General features: G+C 39.8%; 3 protein-coding genes across 4 annotated transcripts in view; all 3 read right to left on the bottom strand.

The window, feature by feature from the left end:
- Positions 1-263: 263 nt before the first annotated feature.
- rif1 (replication timing regulatory factor 1) lies at positions 264-12,692 on the bottom strand. The gene is given in 37 exon segments (XM_055159294.1): positions 264-1,042; positions 1,439-1,562; positions 1,631-1,781; positions 1,854-1,969; positions 2,054-2,140; positions 2,209-2,343; positions 2,417-5,233; positions 5,470-5,530; positions 5,610-5,699; positions 5,774-5,916; positions 6,064-6,195; positions 6,267-6,360; positions 6,438-6,640; positions 6,728-7,017; positions 7,092-7,191; positions 7,277-7,426; positions 7,501-7,608; positions 7,682-7,862; positions 7,950-8,023; positions 8,091-8,177; positions 8,305-8,408; positions 8,754-8,816; positions 8,897-9,007; positions 9,081-9,257; positions 9,371-9,485; positions 9,609-9,760; positions 9,846-9,984; positions 10,057-10,149; positions 10,234-10,423; positions 10,500-10,594; positions 10,675-10,805; positions 10,885-10,921; positions 10,924-10,983; positions 11,060-11,138; positions 11,222-11,358; positions 12,075-12,130; positions 12,638-12,692. Coding segments are annotated over 35 exon segments (7,089 nt in total). The 5' UTR covers positions 11,338-11,358; positions 12,075-12,130; positions 12,638-12,692; the 3' UTR covers positions 264-758.
- A 1,187-nt stretch (positions 12,693-13,879) lies between these two features.
- On the bottom strand, positions 13,880-19,613 carry tnfaip6 (tumor necrosis factor, alpha-induced protein 6). 2 transcript variants are annotated; one of them, XM_055151189.1, is made up of 9 exons: positions 19,233-19,613; positions 18,689-18,819; positions 18,491-18,618; positions 18,120-18,341; positions 17,162-17,299; positions 16,505-16,666; positions 14,917-15,145; positions 14,389-14,429; positions 13,880-14,100 (listed from the first exon to the last, which is right to left on the bottom strand). In XM_055151189.1, the coding sequence occupies exons 4-9, from the start codon at positions 18,217-18,219 to the stop codon at positions 14,006-14,008; spliced, it is 765 nt and encodes a 254-aa protein (XP_055007164.1). In that variant the 5' UTR covers positions 18,220-18,341; positions 18,491-18,618; positions 18,689-18,819; positions 19,233-19,613; the 3' UTR covers positions 13,880-14,005. The 2 variants fall into 2 exon arrangements, with proteins under 2 accessions (XP_055007164.1, XP_020791979.1); XM_020936320.2 differs by lacking the exons at positions 18,491-18,618; positions 18,689-18,819.
- A 2,341-nt stretch (positions 19,614-21,954) lies between these two features.
- itgb5 (integrin, beta 5) overlaps positions 21,955-26,904 on the bottom strand; it is a 29,034-nt gene continuing 24,084 nt past the window's right edge. The window contains 4 exon segments of the mRNA XM_020936245.2: positions 21,955-23,569; positions 23,833-23,999; positions 24,728-24,847; positions 26,394-26,494. Of these exon segments, the coding sequence (XP_020791904.2) occupies positions 23,471-23,569; positions 23,833-23,999; positions 24,728-24,847; positions 26,394-26,494 (487 nt within the window). The 3' untranslated portion in view covers positions 21,955-23,470.

Genomic DNA, 26,904 nt, shown 5'->3' with positions numbered 1-26,904 from the left:
AACCAGAGAGCTTCCAGGTTTAATTACATTAAGTAGAGGATATTTGCATCAGTGTCCAGTAAAAGTCAGAAGATTTTATATAGTGGGAACAAAGACAAAGTGACAAGTATTCAAGAAGCTTTAGTTAACATTAGCTCAAGAGGGGGGCAGTTATTACCAAATCTTAACGTGTTAAGCATTGCATTTTAGAGAGTACAACTAAGCCTTTGTATTAGCAGTAGAAATAAAAATTACTGGGGCATTAATGCTAGTGTGCTACAACATTAGTTTTCGCAGTCCAAGTAATTTACCTTGTCTTTTATTGAAATATTTAAAAGTTTAAAATACTGAAGTGAGGCATGCCTACAACTATGACAATAAAATGGAGTAAGGACATTCAAGAGTTTACAGGAAAATAACTACTATTTACATTCATATTGACAGCTGACATGTGAACAACAGGCACATGGAGTGGGTGAAGGCATTATGTACATTAGTAGGTTTTAACAATTATTGAGTCATTTGTAATTTGTCTTCTAAAACTAGCTGAAGCACAGCTATTTGTGCTGTGTTTTCATTCTAAAAAAATATTTATTCATCTTTTTAGCCAAATAAAATTTCAATATTATCTTTAAAAATGTTTAAACTGACAAATTAGACAAGTAGTTCTTAATAGGTTGAAAATAAAAAATGAAGGAACAGATTCTGAAGTCTAGCTTGTGCTTGGTGACACAACTCCGTGCAGTGATTGTTTGAATAACAGTCTTTCAGAGACAGTCTTATTGTGATTGGTTGCTTTTGGAAAGCTTTGAGTGCATCTCCAACACCACAGTCTTCATCATGTCTGCGAGCTGCTGGTGCATGAGGAGGAGTTGCTGAGGGGTACAGTGGGTCAGAGCCTCAGGGGTGGTCCGTCTGTGGAGGAGCTCAAACTCAGACACAAGGCATGGCCTTGGGACCAGGTCTTCCGAGGTCTGAGGGCCAGAGGGGGGGTGGATGGGTACGGAACAGTCCTGCTCCATCTTCTCCTCAGCAGAGATGGCATCAAACACCAGTTCTGTGGCTATAGGAGAGGGACATGTATTAGAAATGGGTTTTGAAGAACGTGATCATGTGTGAGCTAAAATAATTAAAGTTGGACTCATTTCATCTACTCAAGCAGAGTGCTAAAATGCAGTATGTGCAATATGAAAGTTTGTCAGCTGAACGTAGTAAATATTATGTGCATGTTTTATTGTTTGGAATGTTAACCTGCCAGGGGGTCAGCAGATGGAAATCAGCCCGAGGCCATTTAATCTGGCATTTGTCTAAATGTTCATTAATATATATCGTTCCCACTTTTCTTTAGATAAAAATAGGGATGGGTAATATGACAAAAAACAAAGTTTTAAACACACAAGTTGATATTTGATTTAAAAAAATTTTCTTAGTAAGATAAAATCTATATTCTGAAACAAACCTAATGTGTGTGGAGTTTTTTGGTCCTCAACCTGGTTTTGAGCAGTGCTGGCCTCCTCTACTTCAGAGGTCATCAGCTCAGTCTCATCAAAACTCTTCAACTCGTCCCCACCTCTGCCTTTGCGCTACAAAACAAAAGTTGATGTCACAAATCACTGTATATTTTTTGGTTACTGCATCTTCATTTACAAACCTGCTGTTCGTAGATTTTCAGAGCCTTCTTCACATTGGAAATTTTTGGTGAGCGAATTGGCAGAACCTTAACTTCAGTGGGCGTAAGAGCGCTGAGGTCACCAACGGTTTTGATATTTCTTGCTCTAACAATTTGTCCAAAACCACGAGACCTGAATAAATGCAGATACACATAGCATTATAGTAAAACAGATAATAGTGACATCGCTTTGCTCTCTGCTCACCACATGGTCGAGGCTATCTGCGGAAGCACCGCCTCCACAGGAGCAGTGCAGCCCACCAGAGCAGGGTAGATACAGTCTTTAGATACAGGACGAGGTTCTTGACCCATTTCAGAAATCTAAAAAAATAAGTAAATAAAAGATCATGTACCATTAGGTTTGTGCTAATAAAGTGTGAAAATTAGTTACTGTAGTTATAATACCAGGCATTTCTTGGAGCTTTTATAGCCAGGACTATTCAGATTTCTGGGACTCAAAGTGATTAATCCTTTTGTAGGTGTTGTGACAAACTGAAAGAAAGAAGAAGTTTGAGTACAAGTCTTTTTTGCTGTATGATGAACACATTTGCAATTTCTACTTTAGGCTGGGGGATGCTGCCGACACCCATCTTGGTTCGTCTTGGGGAGCTTGTTCTGAGAGCAGGGCTACGCCGGTCAATATCATCAGCCAGTTCCTGATGCTGGATTGGATCAGCAAATGACACTCTTCGTGACTAAAATAAAGAAAATAGTTATAGTCAGTTTATGTAATCTAAGTGATTATTATAGTCATAAAATGTAGCTTACCTTGACCAGGGGTGAGGGAGTTTCTGCCTCTAGTGCCCTCTTCTGGGCCTTTTTGAGAATACTGGTGGATGGCGACGCTGTGGGAGACCATGTCCCTTTGGTCCGACTGTTCGGGCTCTGTCCCGCCTCTGGCCCTGTGATTGCCTCCAGGTCCCTCTGCTTCAGTGGGGAGGCTGGGAGCCCATTGTCAGCTGTAGTTACAGAGGGAACCTCTCCAGCAACATCTGTTGTCCCTGTTATTTTAAGTACCTCAGACTGTTCTACCACATGGTCCTCAGTCTTTTCCTCACTCTCCATGACCTGAGCTTTGTCTTCATAGTTGTCCTGAATGGGTGTAGCGCCTTCACTGACCTCCACGGGTTGGTCTTGTGACCCTTCTGTTGTTTTTGTCTCCTCCTCCTTTGACAGCTCATCTGCAGTGGGGTCAGAGGGTGCCTCCAAAGGTTCAGCACCAGTCTCATTGTCTTTTTCTATCTCAGCTTCGGAATCACCACGGTTTTCATTTAAATGTGTTTGCCTTTCTTCAGTCACATCTACAGCCTCCACAGCAACCTCAGGGGTCTCCAAAGCCTCACAGATATCCTCCTTTTTAGGTGAAGGAGGTTGCTCTTCCCCAGTGGAGAGTTCAGTTTTCTTCTCAGGCTGTTCCTCCATCTCTGATGATGCAGTATTTTCAGCCATACCAAGACTGTTACATTGCTGTGGAGATTCTACAGTTTCATCTTCAGAGTGCATTTGCTGTTCCTCAGTCTTGCCAGGCAAAGGGTTTTCACTACCCGAACAGTTTTCTACCTTCATTTCCACATCTTTCACTTTTGGTTCGTCAGTATTTTCCTTTGGAATTTCAGTTTCCTGATTTTCCCCAGTATCTTCTGAATTTCCCATTGAAAAACTTTTACAGTTTTCTGTCTGAGATACGTCCGGACTGGCTTTTGAATCATCATCTTTACTTTTATCATCAGATACAAATGTTAGAGGACTAAGTCCATAGAGGATTTTAGAGCCCTTGCCTTTCCTTTTAACCACTGGAAAAGTTTGAGACTCTTTCAGCTCTGGCAGTGCAGAGTTACTCCGTGTGGACCGCCTGCTCATGCCCTGGGAAGACTCAGATTCCACTGACTGTGAACCGTCTTGGGAGTGTGTATTCTCTGGTGTAGGACCATTAGATTTCGTGTGATCTTCCTGCACCATGCTCCTCCTGGTCCTGACATTGGTCTTGGTGTTCCCGTGTGAACTGGAATTTGAGGGTTTACTTTGGTCCTCAGGAGTTTTTATTTCAGCAGGGTCAGATAAAGACTTGCTCTTTCTGGAGCTGCGGCGAGATTGGCTGTGAGAAGAAACTGACTGGTAGTCTTCTTGATTAAGCTCTTCAGTCATTTGCATCTCTGTTTCTGCATCTTGAGGCTCATTTGTGGTACTGTTATTTTGATTATTGATTTGTGGTTGACAGACAGTGAATGCTTCATTGAGAACATTGGCATCTTCAACTTGCGTACAGTCAAACTGAGATTTTTCAACCTCTTTTTCAAGCTCAACTTTGTCATCTGATATGCAGTCTGGTGTGGAATTGGGGCTTGGTTGTAAATTGTCATCTATTTTTTTCATTACAACAACAGCCTGTGAGCTTGGTGATAACTTGGGGTTGCTGTCATTTACTCTCTCCAACTGGTATTCAGCCTTATCTGTACTTTGTTCAACTGTTGCAGTTTCATTTTTTTCCTTCACTTTATCATCCATCTCTACGTCTCTAGGTGTTAATTTGCTTTTGCGCAGAGGTTTTCCCAATGACTGGCTTTCATTTTCAGACTGTGACTCCAAGTCACTTTGGCTAGACTCTCTCAAACTTTTTCTTCTTTCAGGTTTATCCGTGAAGTCCTGGGAACCACTGAAGAGTTTCACCTTCTTTTTCCCTGAGCCAGTTTGACTCAACTCCTTTTCCCTTTGAGTTCTTGTTCTCAGCCTCTCTTTGGTATCATCTACTTCCACAGATTTGCTTCTTGTGTTATGTTTAACTTTGACAGAACTAGACTTTTGAGAATCTGCTTTAACACCCTCAGCAGAGCGCTTTCTTTTGAGATGTGCAAATTTCTGATCTCGCTCTTCAGGATCTTCTCCGGGCAGCAGCGGTCGAACCCTCTGTCGGCCAGATCGTCTTGGCTCTCCCTGAGATGACCGAGAGTCAGCATCTGATTCTTCCTCTTGTTTTGAGGACTGACTTTCCTGAGAATTGGATTTTTCTTCAGTCTCTGTTTCAGTTTGTGTGTCTGGGATCATGTCCTCATCCTCAGTGTTGTCACTTGGAAGTCGGTCAGTCAGTTTCACTCCTTTAATTTCTCTGCCATCTTTGGGCAGACGAGGAGATTCTGGTGTACCATCAACTGAGGTCTTTGCCTTTTCTCTTTGCAAGTTCTGTGTGTTTGAACTGTCCACTGTGCAAGGAGCAGAGGGAGAAATCTTTTGACTATTTGATGTTTTAACCAACAGCCCTATGAATCCAGTGCTGGGGCTGGAGGATTTGCCATCTGCATATTTCTCCAGCGTGATGAAGGGTTGGCGCCTGCTTTTCTGTGGTGTACCCAACAACAAATCTGAAGACATATTTGGGCTGTCATTAGCTTGTGAGTTAGTTTCTTTAATTGTTTCCTCATTCTGGGCTGCCTCTTCCATAGACACATCTGTGGACTCGGGGACAACCTCATCCTGCTGGTCATCCTCACATGACTTCTGCACTTCGGATTTTGGACTGGAAAAGTCTTGGGTCTCCATTGCCACAACTTCAGTTTCACCAGCTCCATTCGTTGGCTCAGTTGTAGAAGCCTACAAAGCACATGTGCACCAGGAAAACACCATCAAAGGTTGAGTGCAGGAAATTCTTGGAAAATACCCACCCCCCACATGATTAATGTTCCCATTTAGTTTGACCCAAAACATGCTGGAACTATTACAAGAAACACCAAATTTACTTGTAGCACCATCAACAATACTCAACAGTACTGGAAAGAGAAAAATGTCTATTTCAATGGCAATATTTTTTGTGTATTCATGTCCAATACCTTCACAGAAGTCTCCACTTCTCTGGTAATTTCACCCTTTTGCTCCAATGGCAATATTTCCCTGAAAAAAACAATGCTTGTTGAATGTAATGTAGTTTTTAGAAAAGTCAGGATTAAACTGAAGAGCTGCTTTAGCTTACACTGAATCTTCCTGGCTCTGTGTGTACTGTGTGAAAACTGTGGTGTCCAGAGATGCATCAAGGTTGTTGTACATGGCAGGAATGTCCACCCTGAAAGTTAGGGAATACCACATAGAAAAACTAGGTCTATAGTTTTGTGTGAAGTGAAATGCTTGAAATCTGACCTTTTTGTTCGTTTCACTTCCTTCTGATGCTCAGTCAAAACTCGCTCCTTTGTCTCTGGAGGGATGAACACAAAGTCTACAGACGCCTCTTCCTCCAGGACATTTCGGCGAGGAGGTTTAGGAGAGCCAAAGTCTAGTTTTGTCTGAGAGGAGACAAATGAAATGTTTATCAACATAAATTATCAAGATTACAGACAAGAAACTCATGAAACTCATAAAGCATGTAATCTCTGCTTTTGTATAACAGGCACAGATCTGATATCTTCGGGAACTTGTATCTTATCACTCACTGAAACTAGTTTTAATGTTTTGCTGGAGGTTCGATCCTTTGCCTCAGGTCTCTTGCCCAAAAGCGAATCCCTCTTTCCCACAGAGGAAATGGGAATACCACTGAGCTTTGTTTCTAGTTGAGAGCATTCAGACTGGAAAAACAATAAATTAGTCCAAAATGTTTATATGAAGAAAATGTGACTGTAGGAAAAAACAAACTTACTGAATCCTGCCCACCGAGTTCATCAGGTACACTGACCACTTCAAAACCAGGAAGGATGATAGGTGTTTTTTGCTTCACCTGGCTCAGAACAGGTCTATAGCAATGTCATAAATCTGTCAGGCATCTTTTTGGTTTTTCAACAGTTAACTACACTAGCGCAAGTTCACTCACCTGAGCTCCTCCGGGTAAATGAGGCTGACCGAGTTTGCAAAAGAAGCGTTCCAGAACTGTGCGACAGTGGTTCTGAGGTGCTTGTTTTTGTGAGAGAAAAGGACACACAGCAGAGGACACAGTTGTTCCAGCAGCTCAGAGTTAAATGCCAGAGTAGAGCGGGACTGCAGGCAGCTCAGGGCCTCAGAGAGGAGCTTCTCCAACTGAAGAGTAGGAAGAGTGATAAAAACTATCAGTTATTTAGTATATCATAGTTAGTATATCATAGTGCTCCTAACTCTGAAACGTACTTTAGCCACAAACTGTGAGGTGAACTTGGCTGGTTCAGTGGCTGTCTGTCTGTAGAGCTGTGTGAGGGGCTGTACCACAGTGATGAGCAGCTCTTGCACTGCATTGGCCAGGACCAGGTTAGAGAAAAGAGTGGACAGGATGGACACCAGCACGGTGCCTGTGGCCTCAGACAAGGCGCTACATTCATCCAAAAACACGTTTAGACACTGAACCACCAGAGACTGGAATGTGGACAGGTTCCCCAAAACTTTGTTCCTCTTTTTCATCCAGTTCACTGGAGTGTGAGGAGCTGTGGGAGAAAAAGTGCACATTTAATGACAAATATCTTCTTTAAAAAAAAAACAACAACTAAGTTACACTTACATTTAACCTTCTGCTGAAAATGTGGTGTGTAGGGCGTGAAGTCCACACTCTCAATAATCACTTGGAGAATATTCGAAACCACATTTAATGTTGGTGGAACCTGGCACAGACACACAGAGAAATCCAAACTGATTGACGAATTAATAAGCAAATTGCCAAAATGTTAACAGTATCTTCCATTTTACCATAAGAGTGTCCTTGTCCAATGCAGCAGCCATTTTGGTACAGAGCTCCTCACAGCAAATGTTTTCCTCAGCAGTGATCACCAGTGCAGAGCAGCGAGCAAAAACCTTGTACAGCTTGGACCATATGGACAACATTGACTTTTGTGATGCCTGGACAAGTAGTTAAAAAGGGGTAAAAGTTAGTTTAGTTGAAAGACTGCTGTTCACACTACTTTTGGTCAGACCTGTTGGAGGGATGAGCCATCTAGGAGGTGAGTAATTGGAAACATCAGAGCAGAGTACATGGCACTGAAATTGTGTTCCAAAGCATCACCTTGGTTGACCTCATTAGACTGTAAAAATTGTTTGTTTTTTTAAATAAGCCACTAGAAATTAAGTACATTTCTCAATATAAATACAACTTACCTGTGTGACAGTGTCAGTTAGTGAGCTGACAACAACGCTCCACATCTTCCATAGCTGCTCTTTGTTTTGAACAGTACCTGAGCTACGTTTGATGGCACTTAACACTGCCTCTCCAAAAGCCAGAGGGGAGGTAGGCCCCGAAAGACCACAGTTCACCAGAGTTTGAAGGCACGGGACAAATCTACAAACATTCCATTTTAGGTAGCAAACATTTTAGTTAGCAAACTTTAATAAATTATTATCTCATTTTGTAATCTGACAAGCCCACCTCTCATCTTCAACATAGGCAGACAACATGCTGCTGTCAAAGAGGAGTTGAATAAGAAAAAGAGCTGGTGTCCCCTGTATAAGAGATACAAAATTAGATTTACAACATACATATATTAAAGCTTATACTAGAGACACTCACATTTAAAACATCCATTTTTCCCACTTGATATGAAGCAGAGCCCAGTACTCTTGGAGGAATGCCTTTTACAGTAGCCTCAAGCAAAAACTACGGCAAAACACGTAAAAAAAAAAAAAAAAATATATATATATATATATATATATATATATATATATATATAAATTATATATTAAAAACATTTTTTTAAATGTCTGAAAGCTACAGCATGTCTTACCAACACTCTTCTAGCAGGTAGAGCTTCAGACATGACAATACTGTGAAGTGCCTGAAGAGTGAGGGTTAGCACTTCACAACCCTGACGATCTTTTTTAGAGCCAACTGAAAGATAAAAAGGGCATAAATGTTGTGACATACTTTAGGAAAAAATATTTTTCAGGTAAATAGCAAGATAACCATCATCGGGGACAGCCCCCTCAGACTTTTACATCTTCACAAAGTCCATAATAACATGGACTCTCTGACTTAAACTGATGACAATGCTAGTGGGCTGCACATTAGATGAAGACGAGGTGTTATTCGTCTTTATCTCAGAGACGGAGCCCAAAGTGAATGCTGTATGTGGTACTGCCAGGCAGGACTCAGGTCTTCAAGAGCCTACACTCACAGCAGCAGCCACAATGCATGCTATTTAGAGAATAATTATACAGGTAATGACTGACTCACCCGATTCAATGGAGAAGTTAACAAACCGAACAAGACTTGCCCATATGAGTGTAAGAAGAGGCTCTGTTAGGCAAAACAAAACGTCACATTTAAAAAGAAATAAATGCCATTTAACACATCAAAACCATGAGTCAACAATTTACCAGGTGCATCTTTGCCAATCCCAATAACTCCATCTGTGACACACGTGATGAGCACAGTAGCATGTTTAGTAAAAGAAGATGTGCCAGACAGAAAGGGGTGCCTTAGGGGCTCTAGAAGAAAATCATTAAGAGTTTAGACAGAGGGTGTAATTGTATTTATCCTGTTGTATACTTGATCTTGTACCAAGGCTGAGGTTAAGATTGTTCTTTGCTGCAGCAGCTACAACCTCAGGGCCCATCAAATAGTGCAGGAGCATCTCCAGACCCAGGAGCTGGATGGCGGGGAAGGTAAATGGAGCGCTGACGCTGGAGTTCAGGTTTATCCGTGGAGTTCCCAGTGAGGTGTTCAGCACCATGGCACCTGCTAAAAACAGCACACAAACTGTACCTTAGTCTGATGAAACACTACAGATTAATGGTCTTTTATAAACGCAGCTTTAAAAAGTCATTACGTGTCATTAGAAAAGTACAAACCATTCTTGGGAGTGCCAGGTGCATGTCCTCCATTTGGAATTCCACCTCTAGATGGAGTTCCAGGAACTGTGACGAATTCACAGCCAATTGTGCTTTGGAGCAGAGGAACTGAAACCTACAAATTGAAAGTACGATATATTGTACAACATTAATGATACAATCAATTTTACATGAAGAGCAAATGTATTCAAAATGTAATTGAGTAAGAGACAGCCATTGTAATGCAGATATTACTGACCACATCAAAGTTAGGAGCCAAGTTTGGACCAAGTTGAACAACCAGGTACCACCAGACTTCCACTTTAGTAAGCAGCAGAGGCTCTGTCCTGACATTGATGGACGAGAGAGGCTGCATCAGCAGCTTCATACGCTTAGAGCTGCACAGAATATCTTCATATTTTGAGAAATATAGATTAAAAGCCAGGCTGGAAAAATTTGTATAACAACAATTTGTCCAATCAAAACAATCTCCAACCTGGATTAAGTGCAAAGTTGTCTATCAAACTCTTCCAGGCAAGAAAAGCTATTTTTTTAATTGTTGGAGATGAACTACGGAAACCAAGCTCCTCCAAATGTAGCAATGAGTTTATAAATGGACCTCCTTTATGTAAAAGCTGAAAACAATAAAAATGTGATTTAATTAAAAGCTCCAATTAACACCATTACAAAAGAAAACAAGGTCTTACCTTTCCAAGTAATCTTACAAATAAAGGCCAAAGCTTTAGAACATTAGTTTCATTCTTGGTCATGAAAAGCTTCTGCAGCTCTGGGATCAATTTCTGTTAAAAAAATAAATAAATGCATCTCATAATATAGAGGTAGTAGGACAAAATAAAGTACATCTCATATATGGAAACACATACAGTGGACATCAGTGGTTCAATGATAGCAGCCACTTGTGTCTGTTTCTCTAGTAGTAGAGGCATGCCCATCTCCAGTGCAGCTGCTGCCCTGAGGCGCACTTTAGAGGCAGAGTGCACCACCAGAGGGATAATCAGTTTGGCCCACCGCACTGCCCCTTCTCCCATCTGTGTGGGTACCTGCTCCAACATCCTGTAATGACATGATGTTTAACACAAAAAAAATAATAATAAAAATAATCTAATCATTTACATATAGCCCACTTCACCTGATCACAACATTTAGGGCTTCATGTTCCATTACAACAGACTGGATGTCCTCTCTGTTCCACACACTTTCCAATGCACTTAACACTGAAGGTACCTATGTAGCAAAGTTGCATCACTAAGAGTTAAATACAAAACACAAAATAATATATTATACTTATCAAAATACACACTTACTTTTGCTGCTAATATTTTTGAAGGAAAGTTCTGCTTGGAGATCACCCATAATGCTCTGGTACATGTATTCTTATCTGTTGACTTCACCACCAATGAGCAAAGTGCTGATAGTATTTCTTCTGCTAAGGTTTCTGGAAATGAAAAACATGTAGGTGAATGAAAATTTGAGATTTTGTACATTAATAGATCAAATATGTTTATATACAATACCTGACGCTCCTGAGACGACATTTGAATGATAGACACACAGAAGCCCAAAGCTTGAAGGGCAGCTTGGCTTAACTCCACATTCGTACTACTTATATGAGCCTTTAAAACAGACAAACATTTAGAAATATGCAAAATCCATTTTTGCTTAAATATGTATATAAAATGTAATGCTTACCAAAATAATTTTACCCAAACGGGAAAAGTGCTTTTCAACTGCAGGCAGAAACTGGCGCCCTTCTTCTCCACTCAATCGACTAAAAAAATTGTCAAAAATTGTTGGAACATTTGGTAAGCAGTTGTAATACTGTAATATTTTCCAACCAATGTGGGGTCATACTTGGCAATGGTGAGGTAAGCATCGGTCTGACTAGACTGTCCCGCAGTGTTGTCCTCCAGAGACTCAAGCAGAGGCAGGAAACTGGAGTTACCTGGCGGGACCGCTGTCGCCATCATTATGACTACTCTCCACAAACCCTGAAAATGCAGAGGAGAGAAATAAATGGTATGGTTAAATAGACAAAATAAAATTAGGAGTATATCTATTCTGGAAAGTCATTATTTGATGAAACAAGTAATAATGGCTGCATACTGGTGTAAGCTAAATCACAAAACAATAGTCAATAAGCCAATGCAATTCAGGAACCTACTTCAAAGTATTTTGTAAACAAGCCATTTCGATGAGATTAAGGAGTGACAAGATTTGGCATTTGTTTACATTTTGCAACAATTTCGACAACCACTAAATAATACTTCTCTGGTGCAAGTGAAATAACCATGGGTTCACTGAAGAAAGAGGCCATCACATCGAACAAGACCTGTGGCCCAAGAGCAAGCTAATGCAAATCTCACAATCAACCGTTTCCTTCTAGTGTCTGAGCAAAGTGCGGTTTAAAACTCGTGCTGCATCTACATGAAACCTTTAAGTAACATATGCTGCTAAAAAACTGACTGAAAAACTGCAAAAGTTTCTGAAAGCGTTTACATGGTGCGTTCTGCCTGTGTTTAGCAGCGTTAGCAGGCTGCATGCCTGGCTTCAGCGAACAAAACTGTCACTGTGAGGGTTATAACACACATCTACAGTTGCCCATTGAATGTTTTTTAATGCTTAAGCACCGTGATTATTTGTGCAAAGTTTGGATCAAGTGACATACAGCACTAAAGGGTGGCGAGAGGGCATGCATGGTACTTACAGGAGCTGTTTTGGGAACACTACATGCGACGCAACATCCACCGCTGTGTTGCTAGTCTAAAAGCAGAAAGAAGCACAACACCACTTCTGATAAGCTCTCGGAAGAAATATCGTTTTGAATAAATAAAGTTTGGTGGTGTTTATTGCGTCTTCCTTTAGCAGTTTCGTGTCGTTCTGTTGATCCCCCGCGAAACCTCTGGCGCCAAAGCACCACGCCGACGTACGAAGTTACCTCTGACCCCGGAGCGTCAAAACGGCCCCGCCCACTTTACCTTATATGGAGAGTTTCAAGACAGTTCAGGAAGAAAACATAGCTGTGTATGAAACAGTCATGGATCTACACTACTCACAATAATTAAGGGATATTGTTATTTACATGAGTGCTTTTCCTATTTGGTCTGAATTTTAATGAAATAAGTAAACGTTCCCTTTGATATTACTAATAACGAATGAGAAGAAACACCATTTTCATTAGTTTAATATTTACTACCCCAAAAATTTAGATAATAACAAAAATAGCCCCAAGTAACAAAAATTCACAATGTCAGTAGTGAGTGTTTTCACCATTTGCCGCAATGACAGCTTGACAGCGAAGTCTCATGCTCCTCACGAGCCTCATGATGTTGTTCTGAGGCAATACGTTCCACTCTTCCACACGTGCTACACGCGGTTCTGCCAGGTCACGTGGGGGTGGAGTACGATCATCCAGTCTCTGCTTCAGCTGGTCCCAGACGTGCTCTATGGTGTTCAGGTCAGGGTCAGTACTGGTCATACCATATGAGGCACTCTGACTTCCTGAAGTCGAGCTGTGACATTTCTGGCACGATGTGGTGGAGCATTATCATCCATGAACAGAAAGTTGGAGGTGTGCTGGTGGAATTGGGGGATAATGATGGGTTCTATGATGTCTGTGACTGAGCCTTCTACAATAACCAAATCTGTTTTGCGCTGACTGGTGATGCCTGCCCAGACTGTTGCACCTTCTCTACCAAAGTGAGCCCTGGGGACCATGTTGACCTCGGCATATCGCTCACCTTTCCTTCTCCAAGTGCAAGATGACCTGACACTCATCAGTGAACAGGATGGTAGACCACTGCTGCATTGTCCAGGTCACATGTTCTTGTGCCCACTGCAAATATTCATGGCGGTGTCTTGGTGTCAGTGGAGTCTGGCATTCAAACCAAAGCTGTGGAGTCGGTTGCGAAATGGTTTGTCTGGAACCCCTAGTACCCCTCACATCTCGTAAATAGGCCTGCAGCTGTGTGGCAGTTGCATAACGATGTCTGAGTGCATAGGTCCTTAGGTACTGGTCATCGTTGCAGTCTGTCACTCGTGGGGTTCCACTCCTGGGTCTGTACACAGTGAGACCATTACGTGGAAAACACAAAATAAGGTGTGTCTATCACCCCAAAACAATTGCCCCCCTATCCCAAAAGTTTCTAAAGTGAAACAAACACTGTATATATGACATTCACTCACTCTCTCGCAATATCCCTAACTTATTGTGAGTAGTGTATAATGAAAACTTTTATTTTATTATAGTTCTATGGAAACACTATACATTTCTGCAGAAGTTCTCTTGTGACATTCTTTTAGCATCTATTTTTTGCTAATATAGTTTAGCATTTCTGTCATTTTAATTGCCTATTCTGTTGTGTGATGTAGTGTTCAACTTTATTGGGATGCCCCAACAGACTTTGCTGCTTTGTAAACTTGCACCAGTTACAACACCCCGTGTTTAACAGGCCAAAATAAACTACATAATTTAAAGAATAAGGAAGCCATATTTTGCAAATAAGTCTTTATTAATAGAGCATAGGAACCTGCACAATCCAAATCTTTGCACAGTGGGGGTAAGCATTTGCATTAAATAGACTACAAAAAGTTAAATAGTACCACCGTAGGTTACATATTCATACAATATCAGTTGTGTTAAACCAGTGATGCATTGAAAGCTTTATAGCGTAGCTGGAAGCCTCCTCCAGTGACTGAAGCGTCAGTCAAAAACTTCAATGTCATCACGTTTCCTAAAAATACAGAAAAAAATATGCTTTATTACAGTTTAATTACAAAAAATCAATACATATTTCAGTTATTATTATTGGATGTATTATTATTATTTATTATTACTACTACTACCAGTTTATAAAGATTTGTCATCCTAAACAAAATAAATTAACAAATTAACATTATTATTAACATTATTAACAAGATTAAATGTTAAATGTGTAATACATGCGGCTGTGTGTATGATAATGTCATAGACCTACTCTATCTGTGATGATACTAATAATTATGTAAAAGTGGAAACTCACCTGTGCTTAAAATATCATATGGCAGATAGTCACCACAGAATCTGAAAGCAGAAAAGAGACCATAATGCAATAGTTCCTTAATAGTTCCACTATGTAACTTTTCTGGTGGAGGGTTTGCCACATGCTTGTCTCCACAGATATTACTGCAGTGGGTGAAATGTCCCACATTATGTCCAAAAATATATTTATCTTTATTCAATCATAGGGGTTTTTATTGCTAAAAAAAAAAAAAAAACCTTGAAAAACAAACATTCTCACTGTGAGGTGGTCACCTCTCCACAAATGAAACAATGCCATTACCTGCTCGTACCCATGGCGACATTTAATCTTAATGCTAATTTGGAACATTTCAAGCAAAGCAATAACATGAGACAAACAAGGGATGTACTCTCATCAGAAAAAAATTACATAGGCTAACTTTAAATTTGAATGTCTTATATTTATTTTTATTTTTTTATTATAGGTATATTATATTTTTAAATTGTATTTTTTAATGTATTTAGAAGCCTATGATTTTTCCTAACTAACCTGCCGACAAATCCAGTCACATCATCATAGCTGTCGTAGATTTCTAGATAGTCAGCCAGGCAGTCGGTGTCATCTTCCACGTCAAACTCCAGGAAGTGCAGGTTGATCCTTTGACCTAACTTGACCCGGATGTGCCAGTAGCAGATCTGTTCATCCTGGTACTCCTCAGGGAAACCGGGAGACTGGATCATCCTCTCAGGCTCTGTCAGGACACCCCCACACTCCTTGCCTGAAAAATGAGAGTAGTTATGAACGAGTCAGCTCTTTTGAATGGTTCTTTAACACTGTTTGGAACGGGATCAAGTTTTTTAAAAGAACCATATCTTTTTCTTTCTAATTTTTATGCATTTTTTTCATTGATTAACACTCAACAAACAAAAGAACAAGCACAGAAGTAGACCGGGCAACACGAGTGCGAGATGACGTCATGATAAGAGTTTGTTTTTCAAATTTCAAATGCAAACAGTCCACTCTTAGCTTGAATAATTTGAAACAGGTCTGAGCCCTGAGCCCATAGGGGATCAAATGAACAATGAAACTTCTGATTGCTGCGAAAAGCTGTAGATCAGATTAAGATCAGTACTTGTGGCCTTTATGTTTTTTGCAAACAGACTGCATCCAGATTTACAATTTACACCATGAAAATTCAACCTATTTTGCTGATTATTCTGTTTCTTGGTAAACAGCTGTGATGTTGTTGTAATCATTGAAAGTGTTTTGTTTAATGTGGGGGTCCAGTTTAAAGTCTGACTGTGGGGGGGCTACAGATTGAATTTACTGGAATGTTGCAGGATGGATTTAAACAACAATGAAAGAGTTTACTGTTTTTGACAAATAAGACACATCTGTTCAATTAGAGCAGAATCGCGTCGAAGAGGAACTGGCCAGGAGGTCATTTAGACAACTGGTCTGAATTATACTTCATTTGTAAATACGAAAACTGCAGAACACAACACTTACTTCAATACCAACCGCAAAGTCAAAATCAAAACAAGTAAACATCTTCAGGACACTTCAGGACACAAATAAACATCAATTTTATTTGTAGCATTGAGAGGTGCAGCTGACTTCTCTCTTCTATTACAAATTGACTTTCTTTCAATATCTGGATTAAAGTGTAATCAAATGAACATAATCCATTCACTTTCCTGATTTTGTACATTTACAGGTGGAGAGAGCTGTTAAAAGTTTCTGGACCACCCTGGCTCTATGCTATCATTACTCAGTCACTTCACTCAAGCTCTCAGCATCATCTTATCCAACCTCTGCCTCTTGTCTTTTTTTGGGCAAGTCCAAGATATGGGACTGGGAGGGACCAAGGTAACAGCTTTACAATAGGAATTCTTGTTCTTTCTACAAGAGGTCTCATCCTTCATCCTTCAAGTTTATGAATAGAGCTATATTTCCATTTCTGTTTCTTTTTTTTTTTTTTAGTTATGTTCTTTCTAAACAACACAGTAAAAGTACAACCTGTAACCATTCTGTCAGATTACCCTTAAAAGAATTTATAATAATGTGGTTGGAAGACTTAAACATGTATTTTTTGTTTGTAAGATCATACAACACAGAGCACTTTTAAATTTCTTACCATTTGGGTTGTAGCAGTACACATCCCATTTCTCGTTCTTGTTCAGCCTGTATCCGTAGTCAATGATGCCAATTTTTCCAAATCCACAGTTTGCTCCGGCCTTCACTATGGGATAGCCAACCCGACCTTTATCAAACCATCCAGCTGAGCACACATGGAACCCTGAAACGGAGAGAAAAGATTCTATCACGACAATGTTTGAAAACTGTCAAATAAATACTTAAGATTTATGTTTTCTGCCAGTGTAAAGAGACTTGTAATGAGCAAGGTGCTTTTTTTTTCTTTATTTGTTTGTTTTCATCTCCAGGGAACAGCCTATCCTTCAGGGTGAAGTGACTAGTGATGACTTGGCATCAATGGCTTAACCAGAGCAGCTGACTAGTCCACTGCCCACATCCAACCTGCCCACAGAGTGATGTAACAGTGCACCACCAAGCACTTGTGGAAAGAGGTTTAACAATCTGTTTTACAGTGACCTTTGACCTTGGGACACAGGAAACTCTCCCTAAAAGCATTCCACACCTGAACAGATGTATTAATTAGAAAGTTGCAGTAAAACATGAAATTAGGTCAAATGTGTAATCTAAAAATATGGTAGCAATCACTAAACGCTATGGTAGTGTGCCATTGTGTGTTGTGTTTAGATTTGGTCCAGACCTATCTCTCGTGCCGCCTCCAGTTGGTCATAAGTGGCCAGTGCGCCCCCCTCGTATTTGCAGACGGCAATGGCTTCTTTATACGTCAGCTGGTACCTCCCTTTGCGTGATTCCCGGTGGTAGACTCCAGCTGCCTGCTCTGTCCAAACACAGACATATTACTTGTTACTATACAGTAAAAGTACAATAATGTGACCATATAGAATGAACATGTGTGCAGTCATTTAACATGTCTTCACCAACATTTGGAAAACATTTTCTATATGTCAAATCAGCAACAAATGGCCCCAGTGTCTGTGTTTGAACAACTGAGGGAGAAAACATAAGGCAGATAATGTATTGCATATTCACTGTAGCTATATTTTATCCGTCTATAGGGGATTTATGCTCATGTTCTCCCAGAAAGAAGGTCTGCTGTACGGCCTGCGTGTTAATATACAAAGGGCTGTAAGACAAATGCGGCTAAACCTTGAAGTTTAAAAGGAAAGTGTTTTTTAACTTATGTATTTGAGACTCATGAACACCAAAAGATAAGATATAAGTGCACATGCAGCTAGTATAATCAAATAAACCATTTAAATGGTAGTAAAAATTGCCATGCTGTGTTCATGTGTTGTCCGCTCACTTTCCTGAGTGAAATCATTTCCTATGTTTGCTGGCAGCACTCATTGGTCATAAACATGCTACTTGGCACAAAACATAGCGGGACTCATGTTTAGACCCCATAATGTGTATATTTTTTTCTTTGTATGCACTAATGGACAAAACAAACCTAGGCATGCAAGCATATGCATATACATCATCCAAAATGTTGGATTACATTGTCATAAAACCAAGACTGATTTGAATGGAAAGTAGTTAGGTGCTCATTTTCATTTACAGCAACAATAACAAGAACTGAGAGAAATATATTAAAATGTAAAGTGTTGTTTTTTGTTGTTTTTTTTAAATTGACTCACCTAACCATATTGAATTATGAAATATGCCATTGCGGTAGCCCCAAGCATGTATTTCCCTCAGCAGAAGTCCCAGAGTCCAGAGCAGAGTCCAGACCCTCATGATGCAGTCCTGGTCCACAGCTGTGCTCTGCAGATGTGTCAGAGCTCCTCTGTTTTATACTCAACCCCACAGAGGAGGGCAGAGGAGGGGTTCACTACTGTTCTCTTGCGGGACGGGACAGTCTATACACACAGTCAACACAAATACACACAACATTTACAATAGTTAAAGAATCCATCATGCCTGTCTGCTGAATGACATTGTCAGTGATTTACTTGAAAGTGATTTTGTATTAAAAACTAAACATGTAAACAAAGTTGTTAGCACTCACAGCATGAAGATTCTTGGTTTTGACCCCAGTCCCTGTGGGGCCTTACTTTGTAGAAGTTGTTCACATATGTTCTGGTGGGGGTCCATCATATAAAATGTAGCTCAATCTTAATCTAAAAATCTTGTCTCCTAATAAATAAATAAAGCATGATGGAATACTGTAGATTTTAAATGATTTACAGTAAAGCTTATCTCTTACTTAAAACCTCTGCTACGCAAATCTATTACAACACAGACCACTGCAGAGCCACCAATTCCCAAAAAACAGTAGGCTACAGTCCTGTGCCAAAACAAGTCTTTTCCAGATGTTTCAAATCCCCTCAAAGCTCACTATACAAATACACAACAAGGACAATGCATCACTTTTCAGAACTCTAGACACCAATTTGTACTTCAACAACAGCAGCCACTACTCACAATGACAACTACAGAATTATACCAGATTAAGTGAAACGTGAGGCCAGAGTGGACATAAGGAGAAGGGGCTGCTGGGTAAAAATGAGCTTGAATTGGTTCCAGACGCAGTAATGATGCCTTAGGTCTCACTTGATATTTAAACATGTGGAAAGTTCAGGTCATAAGACACCTAATATACGCGACTGGTCAACTTCACTGGTGCGTGTGATGTTAATTATTATAATAATGAGCAGGCAGGGTGGAGTCAGTGGTTGGTAGCATGATTAAACAGATACCAGTGAGATCATGTCTGTTGTAGGAGTCATACAAGAATAAAAAATACTCACTTTTTATACAGTGGTCTTCAACCTGATGAACCAAGAGTGTACGGGAAGCGCTGAGTGTAGTGTCGACAGTAATTATGTTAGTAATGGTAGATGACACATTTACCACATATTACCCACAATTTCAAAAGTGTATGTTTTGTTGAGTGTTTTCCCAGGTGTCCCAGGCCTCTGTGACTTTAATATTTGGGAAGCATCGTCAAATACACGTCATGTCACAAAAAGTTAAGTCCCTAAAATTTACTAAGTTACTTAATTTCTCTCTATGGAGGCTACTGTCATTCAATGTTCTGTATTTGGACCACCAGAGGGTGCAGTTCCGTTCGACAACAAGTAACTAGTTCTTGTCAATCATGAAGGTCTAATAGACTAGAATTTAGTGCGAGTTATTGCCACATGCGACAGAATAATAATAATAGTTATTTAAAACAAAGGCCAACTGAAATAAGAATATTCCCAGTGCAAGACACGGCTGGTGTTTCCCAATGTTAATTTAATAGATCCATGGTGTTTCCCAACTGCCTGGATCCTGAGTCACGGGACCACTTCGAAGACATTTACGTCATCAGAGCCCTACCAAGGGGCGGTCCAATTCCCCCAGAGCTCTCTCGTCCTCCGCGCTCTTCTTCGTTTGGCTCGTTTACCAAGGGTGTGCCTGTAGATCCTTGGCCATCTCGGAGCGCATGCGTTTTAATAACATAAACGTTACCCCACAATAAAAAAAAGTAAAAGTAAACTCTAAAACGTCACTCTAAATCCTTTGTGTAGAGTACAGAATTTTTTTTTTTCTTTTGTTATGGACTCAGACAATAATAAAGAACTAAATATTTGCTGTTTTAGCACATTGCTGCAGATGACGCCAAATCGTTTGAACTCATATCAGGACAAATGCAGCAAATAAAGCAAATGTTTTAAAGAAGGGATTGGGGACAAAATTGTCATCCGAAGATGTTTTTGACTGTGCATCTATCTTCTTTATTTAATCACGTGTCTAAATAGGTTGATAACAATTTATGCACTTGGCCTTCATTATTCACGTGTTTTAATGACAGTTGTCACATAAAAGACACTTCTGAATATTTTTCAGTTGTAGAAGCATAGATTTTTATTAAAACTTGGATCACGTTTGATCTGGTCACGTGACACGACGTAGTCTTCTGGAGTCTCCCCAGGCTCAAACGGAGGTAACGCTACAGACCTTTTCTGACCACTGGATGGCACCATCGTAATACGTAAAAATCTATGCAGCGCTCTCCGACTCCCCCGTCGCCGTGTAAATATATTACTCTTGTCTTGTTCGCAGTGTCCTGCAGGGGGCAGTCATATTCTAGCAGTTGAACCGTCTCTGACCCTGTAAATCTTCAGCAGTGGTTTTTGCTGGATGAATGAAAGTCTGATTCATTTGGCGTTGAAAGAGAGCCTTATGTTCCAAATGTTTACATCAATGAAGTCAAAGTGCAACGTAATTTATGTTTAAACTCACATGACCACATCATACAACCATAACTGGTTTGAATATTTTAACCACATCCAGTAAGTCTGCTTTACATCGGATGCAACAAGGAGCATAGGATGGCCCCGAGTGTTGGGGCGCGTTATGATGGATTTGACGCCCTCGTGCCTTTGATTGCACATGCGACAATAACAGCATTCAGTACCCGGGGGTCATAGGTTAAAGCACAGAGACTTTTTGACAAAGTGGTTACACACGGCTGATGGAGCCTTTGTGATGTAGATCCATCCTGAATGTGTCGCAGTGGAGAGAGCAGTAAGGTCAGCGCGGGGGCGAGCGCAGACAGGCGGAGCTGCTGCTGTCACTAGTTTAGACCCGAACCAACACACCCAAAATCATCATACTACAACGACCTTGTTCCAACACTGTAGCATACGTATTTGTACAAAATATTAAGATTTAAAAATAACAAGACACAAGACGAGCATCAGCACTTAACGCACCTTCAACCCACATGGAGAGTGAAGAAAATGCTACATTATGAAATTAATAAAACAGATCGTGTATATTTTGTCAAACTGTCCTCACCTTTACCCAGACTGAGATTTCCATTAACTATCAAGACAGGTCAAGACTATGAAACGCTAATTGTGAGATAGGCGGAAGACAGTTCTTGATGGTACAAGAGTGATTGAATGGTGTAGCCAACATGTTGTTATGAACCTGCTGTAAAACGTTTTAAAAAGGCACAAGCATTAACATTAACAAGCAATAATGACAGAAATAATACTGCCTGTCATTTTAGTTTAACATCCAGTTAAAGCACTAGTGATTGTGCATTTCTGCAGATTTCACTTGCTCTGCTTTCTACCACTCCCTGGTTTAGCTGATTCCAACAGTCACAATGACTGACAATTATTGGATTTCTTCAGTACAAAGCTAATGAATACTTGGTGCTTACACAGCAGTCAGTGACATTCCTCACTTCCTATAAATACACCACCAGACAGTGGAGAAGTAAAAACTATAACTCATTAAAAATGGAAAAGACGCTGTTGTAGCCATTTTATATTTGGGGAAGTCTTAAAAACAGAAGTGAAAAAAATTCCCAAGAGAAATACTTTCTTCAGTCTCAGAAAAGCAGACAAAAATATAAGTTCTTTTAAGATTTTAACTTCTTTTAACATATACAATTATGTTATGTGCAATTCTGCTATATTCAGAATGGAATGAATGAAATAAAGGACAAACATACCAGCTTGGACCAGCACATACCACTTTACACACTGATGAATTTATTGTTGTCTTGTGCAATGTTACATCAAATGGTAGTGGACCGTAGTAATAAATGACCTGTACACAGATGCTGGCTAACACTGAACTAGTGGATAACAATCAGGCTTTTGTAAACTCTGCCAAATCTTACAGCAATATTTTTTTTTCTATTTCATTTCATATATGTACATACTGCACATACCCTTGTATTATTATATACATTCACTCACACGTAGCACACAACTCCAAGTCCCTGACAAGTTTTTTAGATGATCGCACAAGTCTAGCCTTCTCCCTCAGCTGCACACGCCCATAAAACAGTCCACACCAAGCCTTTTCAGTGGGAACACTGATTTAAGATCATGGTCAGTGTCTTAGAGGACTCAAAGTTTCCCCCCAGTCACATGGAGTTAATAATGTAGCAGCCATATGTTTAGATTTTTAATAAGAGGCCATCCACATGAAGGCAGCTACTGGTTATGAATACATCACAGGCTAGTTTTATTCTACTTTTTGCTTCCTGCCAAAATCAGGCATTTACAATTTCCAGTTAAGCACCAAATTGTATTAAAATGAAATTAATATGAAATTATGGCATATTAGCACCAGATGTATTTCATATAGCTATCCCAAAATATTATTGCTGGTTTGATTAATATACTGCTTGCAAAGTACCTCATCAGTAATGTATATAGGAACACACTTTGTTGTTAACTCTGATTAGACAAATGATTTTTGGAACTACTTCTTAATATTTCAAAAACACATTACAGACACTAAATGTTATGGATAGATTGTCGCTCCATGTTTTGACTAGCCCTTGGCATTTGACAGATTTTTTTAGTGCAAGTCAGAAAATTCTACTCTGACAGAAAGGGTGAAGCTAATAACGTCATGTCTAGTGTTTTTATAAGGACACACTGACGATAATAAAAAGTAGATTAAACTTGTGAACCCAAGGCTGAGGGAGCAATGGAAACTCTAATCTGATTTAAAAACGGGAGTGCAATTGGAGCTCACTATAATACACATTCACACATTATAAAAATGCTCTTAAATCTTTACAAGACTATTTTGTGCAAAATGGAGGCTGTATTGCTTAGTAAGTGTTAGTAGTACCACAACTTTGTGACAGCCATCTTCTGCATTATGTGCTTTGTACTGTTAAGAATATTGTAGTGACACATGTTCAACAAGATCCCATTAAATCCACACTTACTCAGTACTAAAAAGGCATTTAGTGTTTATAAAAATATACACATTTGGGCCTGTACACGGTGGTTGAATACGAGTGGACAAAATCTGAAGTTTATTCCCAAAAAAGTCTATTCCTGCTGGCTGCCTTTGCCAACATGCAAACACGAAAAACAGAAATCCCATCTCCACAAAGGCCACAGAAGTGCAGCTTTGGCACAGTCTACTTCTCTGTGACTGGAGGAGGGCAGTGCAGAGGAGAGAGTTTGTCCCTGGCTCTGTGATCTGGACCGGTCCTGCCGCGCCCTGTGCTGACGGATCAGAGCAAGCCTCCATTGTTGTAAGACTTCCCAAACATGTTGAAGTCTGTTTCCACAGAGTGCGTGGTCACTGGCTGCTTATACAGAGGGTTGGAGGCCTGAAGGTGAGAAAGACAGAGTTAGTGCTGGTTTATGGAGCTCAATGGTGGATGAGGACTTATGGACTTATGGACTTATGAGACTTATGAGGATAAAATGTAAAAAAAAAAACTTTTTCAGATATAGATTTGAAATATGTATCAATGGGAATCAGGCAAATCATCGGCTCAAACTTAAATAAGAGATAATGTGTCCAATTAAATTCACCTGTCATTGTGAATGCGTGTGCACATACAGTATATTGACCCTCTTGTGCACTCACCATTTCATATCTGGCTCGTGACCGTGCATTCTGAAAGCGCGTAAACTCTCTGCGGTCATGAATGGTGATAACCAGCTTCCACGCAGCGAGCAGCACCACACCGATCAACAGTATACTGCCCACCACAGCCAGCAGGACCGTGAGGGCATCCGGTCCACTCGCACACTCTGGAACAGGAACAAAACATATTGTTATTGACTATATAATTATTATTATACAACATATTATTGGTTATACAACATCTACCTCTCTTTATTTTATTTATGAATTTGTTGTGACCTACTTCAGGGTCAACTTTACCTTGTTATAACACACAATGAAACCTATAACTATACCTTTAAACAGTGATAGTATAATCAATGTGGTAAGCAATATATTCTTTTTAAAAGTAAATAAAAAAATGCTTAGCACACTCAAATGGCTGATGTCCAAAAGCTTTTTTTATTTTTAAATCACATTTCGGCAAAAAGCGTTCGTCAGATAATTTTTCTTGCTTTGGACCACACTATCCTTCCTTGCATTCGCACCTCTGCAAGAACTTCATTTGAGGCAATATATTTTTAGCATAACAAAACCTAAAGCAACATTTTAGAATCTCTATATTGCCTGGCTCACAAAAATAAATTCTGTACGAATGTGTTATGTGCTATACATTTCAAATTAAACTTCATCGGCTGGTCATGTGTTTGGGCTCAGTTTCAGTAAAAGCGCCAGTGCTTTAGACTGCTGGCTCTGAGGCAGCAACCACAATGGAAAACAACATGGCGGTTCAGCGGGAGGACAGAACAAATCAATCAAGGAGGTGTTGCTTAAATTGAAGGTTATTTATGCAGCCTTGATACTAAAGTGATGAACACAAAGGCAAAGCTGAAGTGTTGTTGCTAAGTGCACTGACCTGGCTCTTTAAGGGCAGTGAGGATGGATTGGCCGCTGGCGTGCTCAGAATAAGTGAATTTCATCACACAGTCATTCTCTGTCTTATAGAGACAAAGCACAGCACCGGGCTCATCTGTTTCTGTGGAGAACAAGAAAAACAACAATAAGAAAACAATAACAATTCATTAAGATGTTTAGGATAGCTGGTTTAAATCAGGAGACTGTCTCAAGGGAGATGTTACTGCCTGGAATTTTCTTGGTAATAAAAACACCTGCACTTGAAAAAATGAAAGCTATACAAATTTATACCATATTGTAGAACAAGCAGACAACCTTTTCATAAGATAAGCTGCAAAAGCCATAACCCATTTTGGCAGTGCAATCACAACAATTTAGAAGCATAATAAAAATGTTCTTTCTTCTATCCAACTAAACTAGTACAAAAGTATGCATCTCATTGACCCCTTTCTGCAAAGCCACATAGCCCAAAAAGCAATCTTTAAATATCGACAACATTTCGGTATTGCTGTTCAGTGTTCTTGTTTTCAATCGACATCCATCACCCAAACACATGCGTGAGGGAGGCTAAGGTCAGACTGCCCCCCTCCTCTCCCCTCCCTCTCTCTCTCTCTCTCTCTCTCTCTCTGTCTGTCCCGCTCTATTTCATGCACCAAGTATGTGGAATGTACATGTGGACTCCATTAGGACCAGTCAGATGGCTAAACTAGTGGGGAATGCTAGGAAAAACGTCAGATCTGGGCCAAAGCCAAAGTGAGGGCCCGTATAAGATCTTTAAAAAGTCACTTTAATAGTAATGGAGATTTTTCCTCAACATCTCCTCTGTGCAGCAGCATGACAATAGATTAAAGGTGTCTATAAATCCCAGTGTCCTTAAACATGTACTGTCAGATGAAGAGTGACAGTTTAAAATGTAATGTGATGGAAGTGGAAAACCTTTAAAAAAAGAGGGCATTTGTCTGGAAATCTGGAAAAAATATGGTGGATTAAGTCTGAAACAGAACAGATGTGGCGTGTGTTGTGTGCAATGGTGCGACAGTTTTTGGTAAAAACCTCAAAGATAATGTTCCAACTCATGCAAGTTGTCAAAACTATAACTTGATTTTTAACCAATTAAGATTAAATTTGCTGCTGCCTTTCTTAGTGCTGCTACTCCTTATGCAACTAGCAGTAGCTGTACTAAATATGTGCAGTCTTCACAACCATTTCAAGAGAAAATGCTTTGCTCTTACTTAGATATTTTATTTTATTTTTTTTTTCTAGATAGGCAAAAATATATAGTTATATATTCAAATATTCAAAGTAAATATAAAGTAGAATGTATTTTTTTTTCTCAGAACAAATGTACCATTTCTTGGGTGAACTCATTTCACCTCTGGTTTTGATTCTGGGACAATTTGGCAAAGTAGATGCACAGACAATCCCTTCAGTTTTTGTTAAATGAAGCACAGTTTTATAATTACCTCATGCACGTGTTCTATGTATCACACATCAAGTTACCAAACCACTTACTGACTGGAAATGCTCCACAACAACAAATCAATAAACACACTAATAAAACAAGAATGTAATGTGAGAATTTGAACTATAGCAGATGTGACACATGTAAATATTTTCCTGTGCCAGGACTGAGGGCACATGTTTGTGTCTGTGCAGTGTTTACTCACTCAGGGTCTCCACAGTGATGATCTCATCCTTACACAGACGCTGGCATGTCTGATTGTCCGCCAGACGCCCCGAGCTGAAGAGACGGCACTCAATACATTCCCTAGACCAAAAGAAGACCACTATAACAGTACAGTAATGTGGAGAGGTTTCTGTACTTAGTCTGGATGACTTTCAGTTGAGATGCTCTTAAAATTTTCATAAAATTGTAATTTTTTAAATGCTCTGTACATTGACAACATTTGCTCAAAGTAACCTGGAAAGGCTCCATCTGACACCATAACAGGCAGCAAGCAGGATATGTTTAATTTATGGTGCATTCTATCATTGATAAAGCTACTCCTAGTTGTAAAACCTCATTATAGTCACATGGTCAAAGATCAAACAACATGAATCATACATAATTGGGTTTTAAACAATTAGATGATCCCATGCAGTGCATAATAACTTTGATTTGGATAATAGGTGATTTTATGTTTATTTTTAGCCTGGATAACATAAAAGACCATTCAC

The sequence above is a fragment of the Boleophthalmus pectinirostris genome, unplaced genomic scaffold (genome assembly GCF_026225935.1).
Source record: "Boleophthalmus pectinirostris isolate CB_2022bp ecotype Guang Dong unplaced genomic scaffold, ASM2622593v1 HiC_scaffold_1, whole genome shotgun sequence".
In the NCBI taxonomy this organism is placed as follows: Eukaryota; Metazoa; Chordata; class Actinopteri; order Gobiiformes; family Gobiidae; genus Boleophthalmus; species Boleophthalmus pectinirostris.
This window is presented reverse-complemented; position numbering and strand designations above follow the sequence as displayed.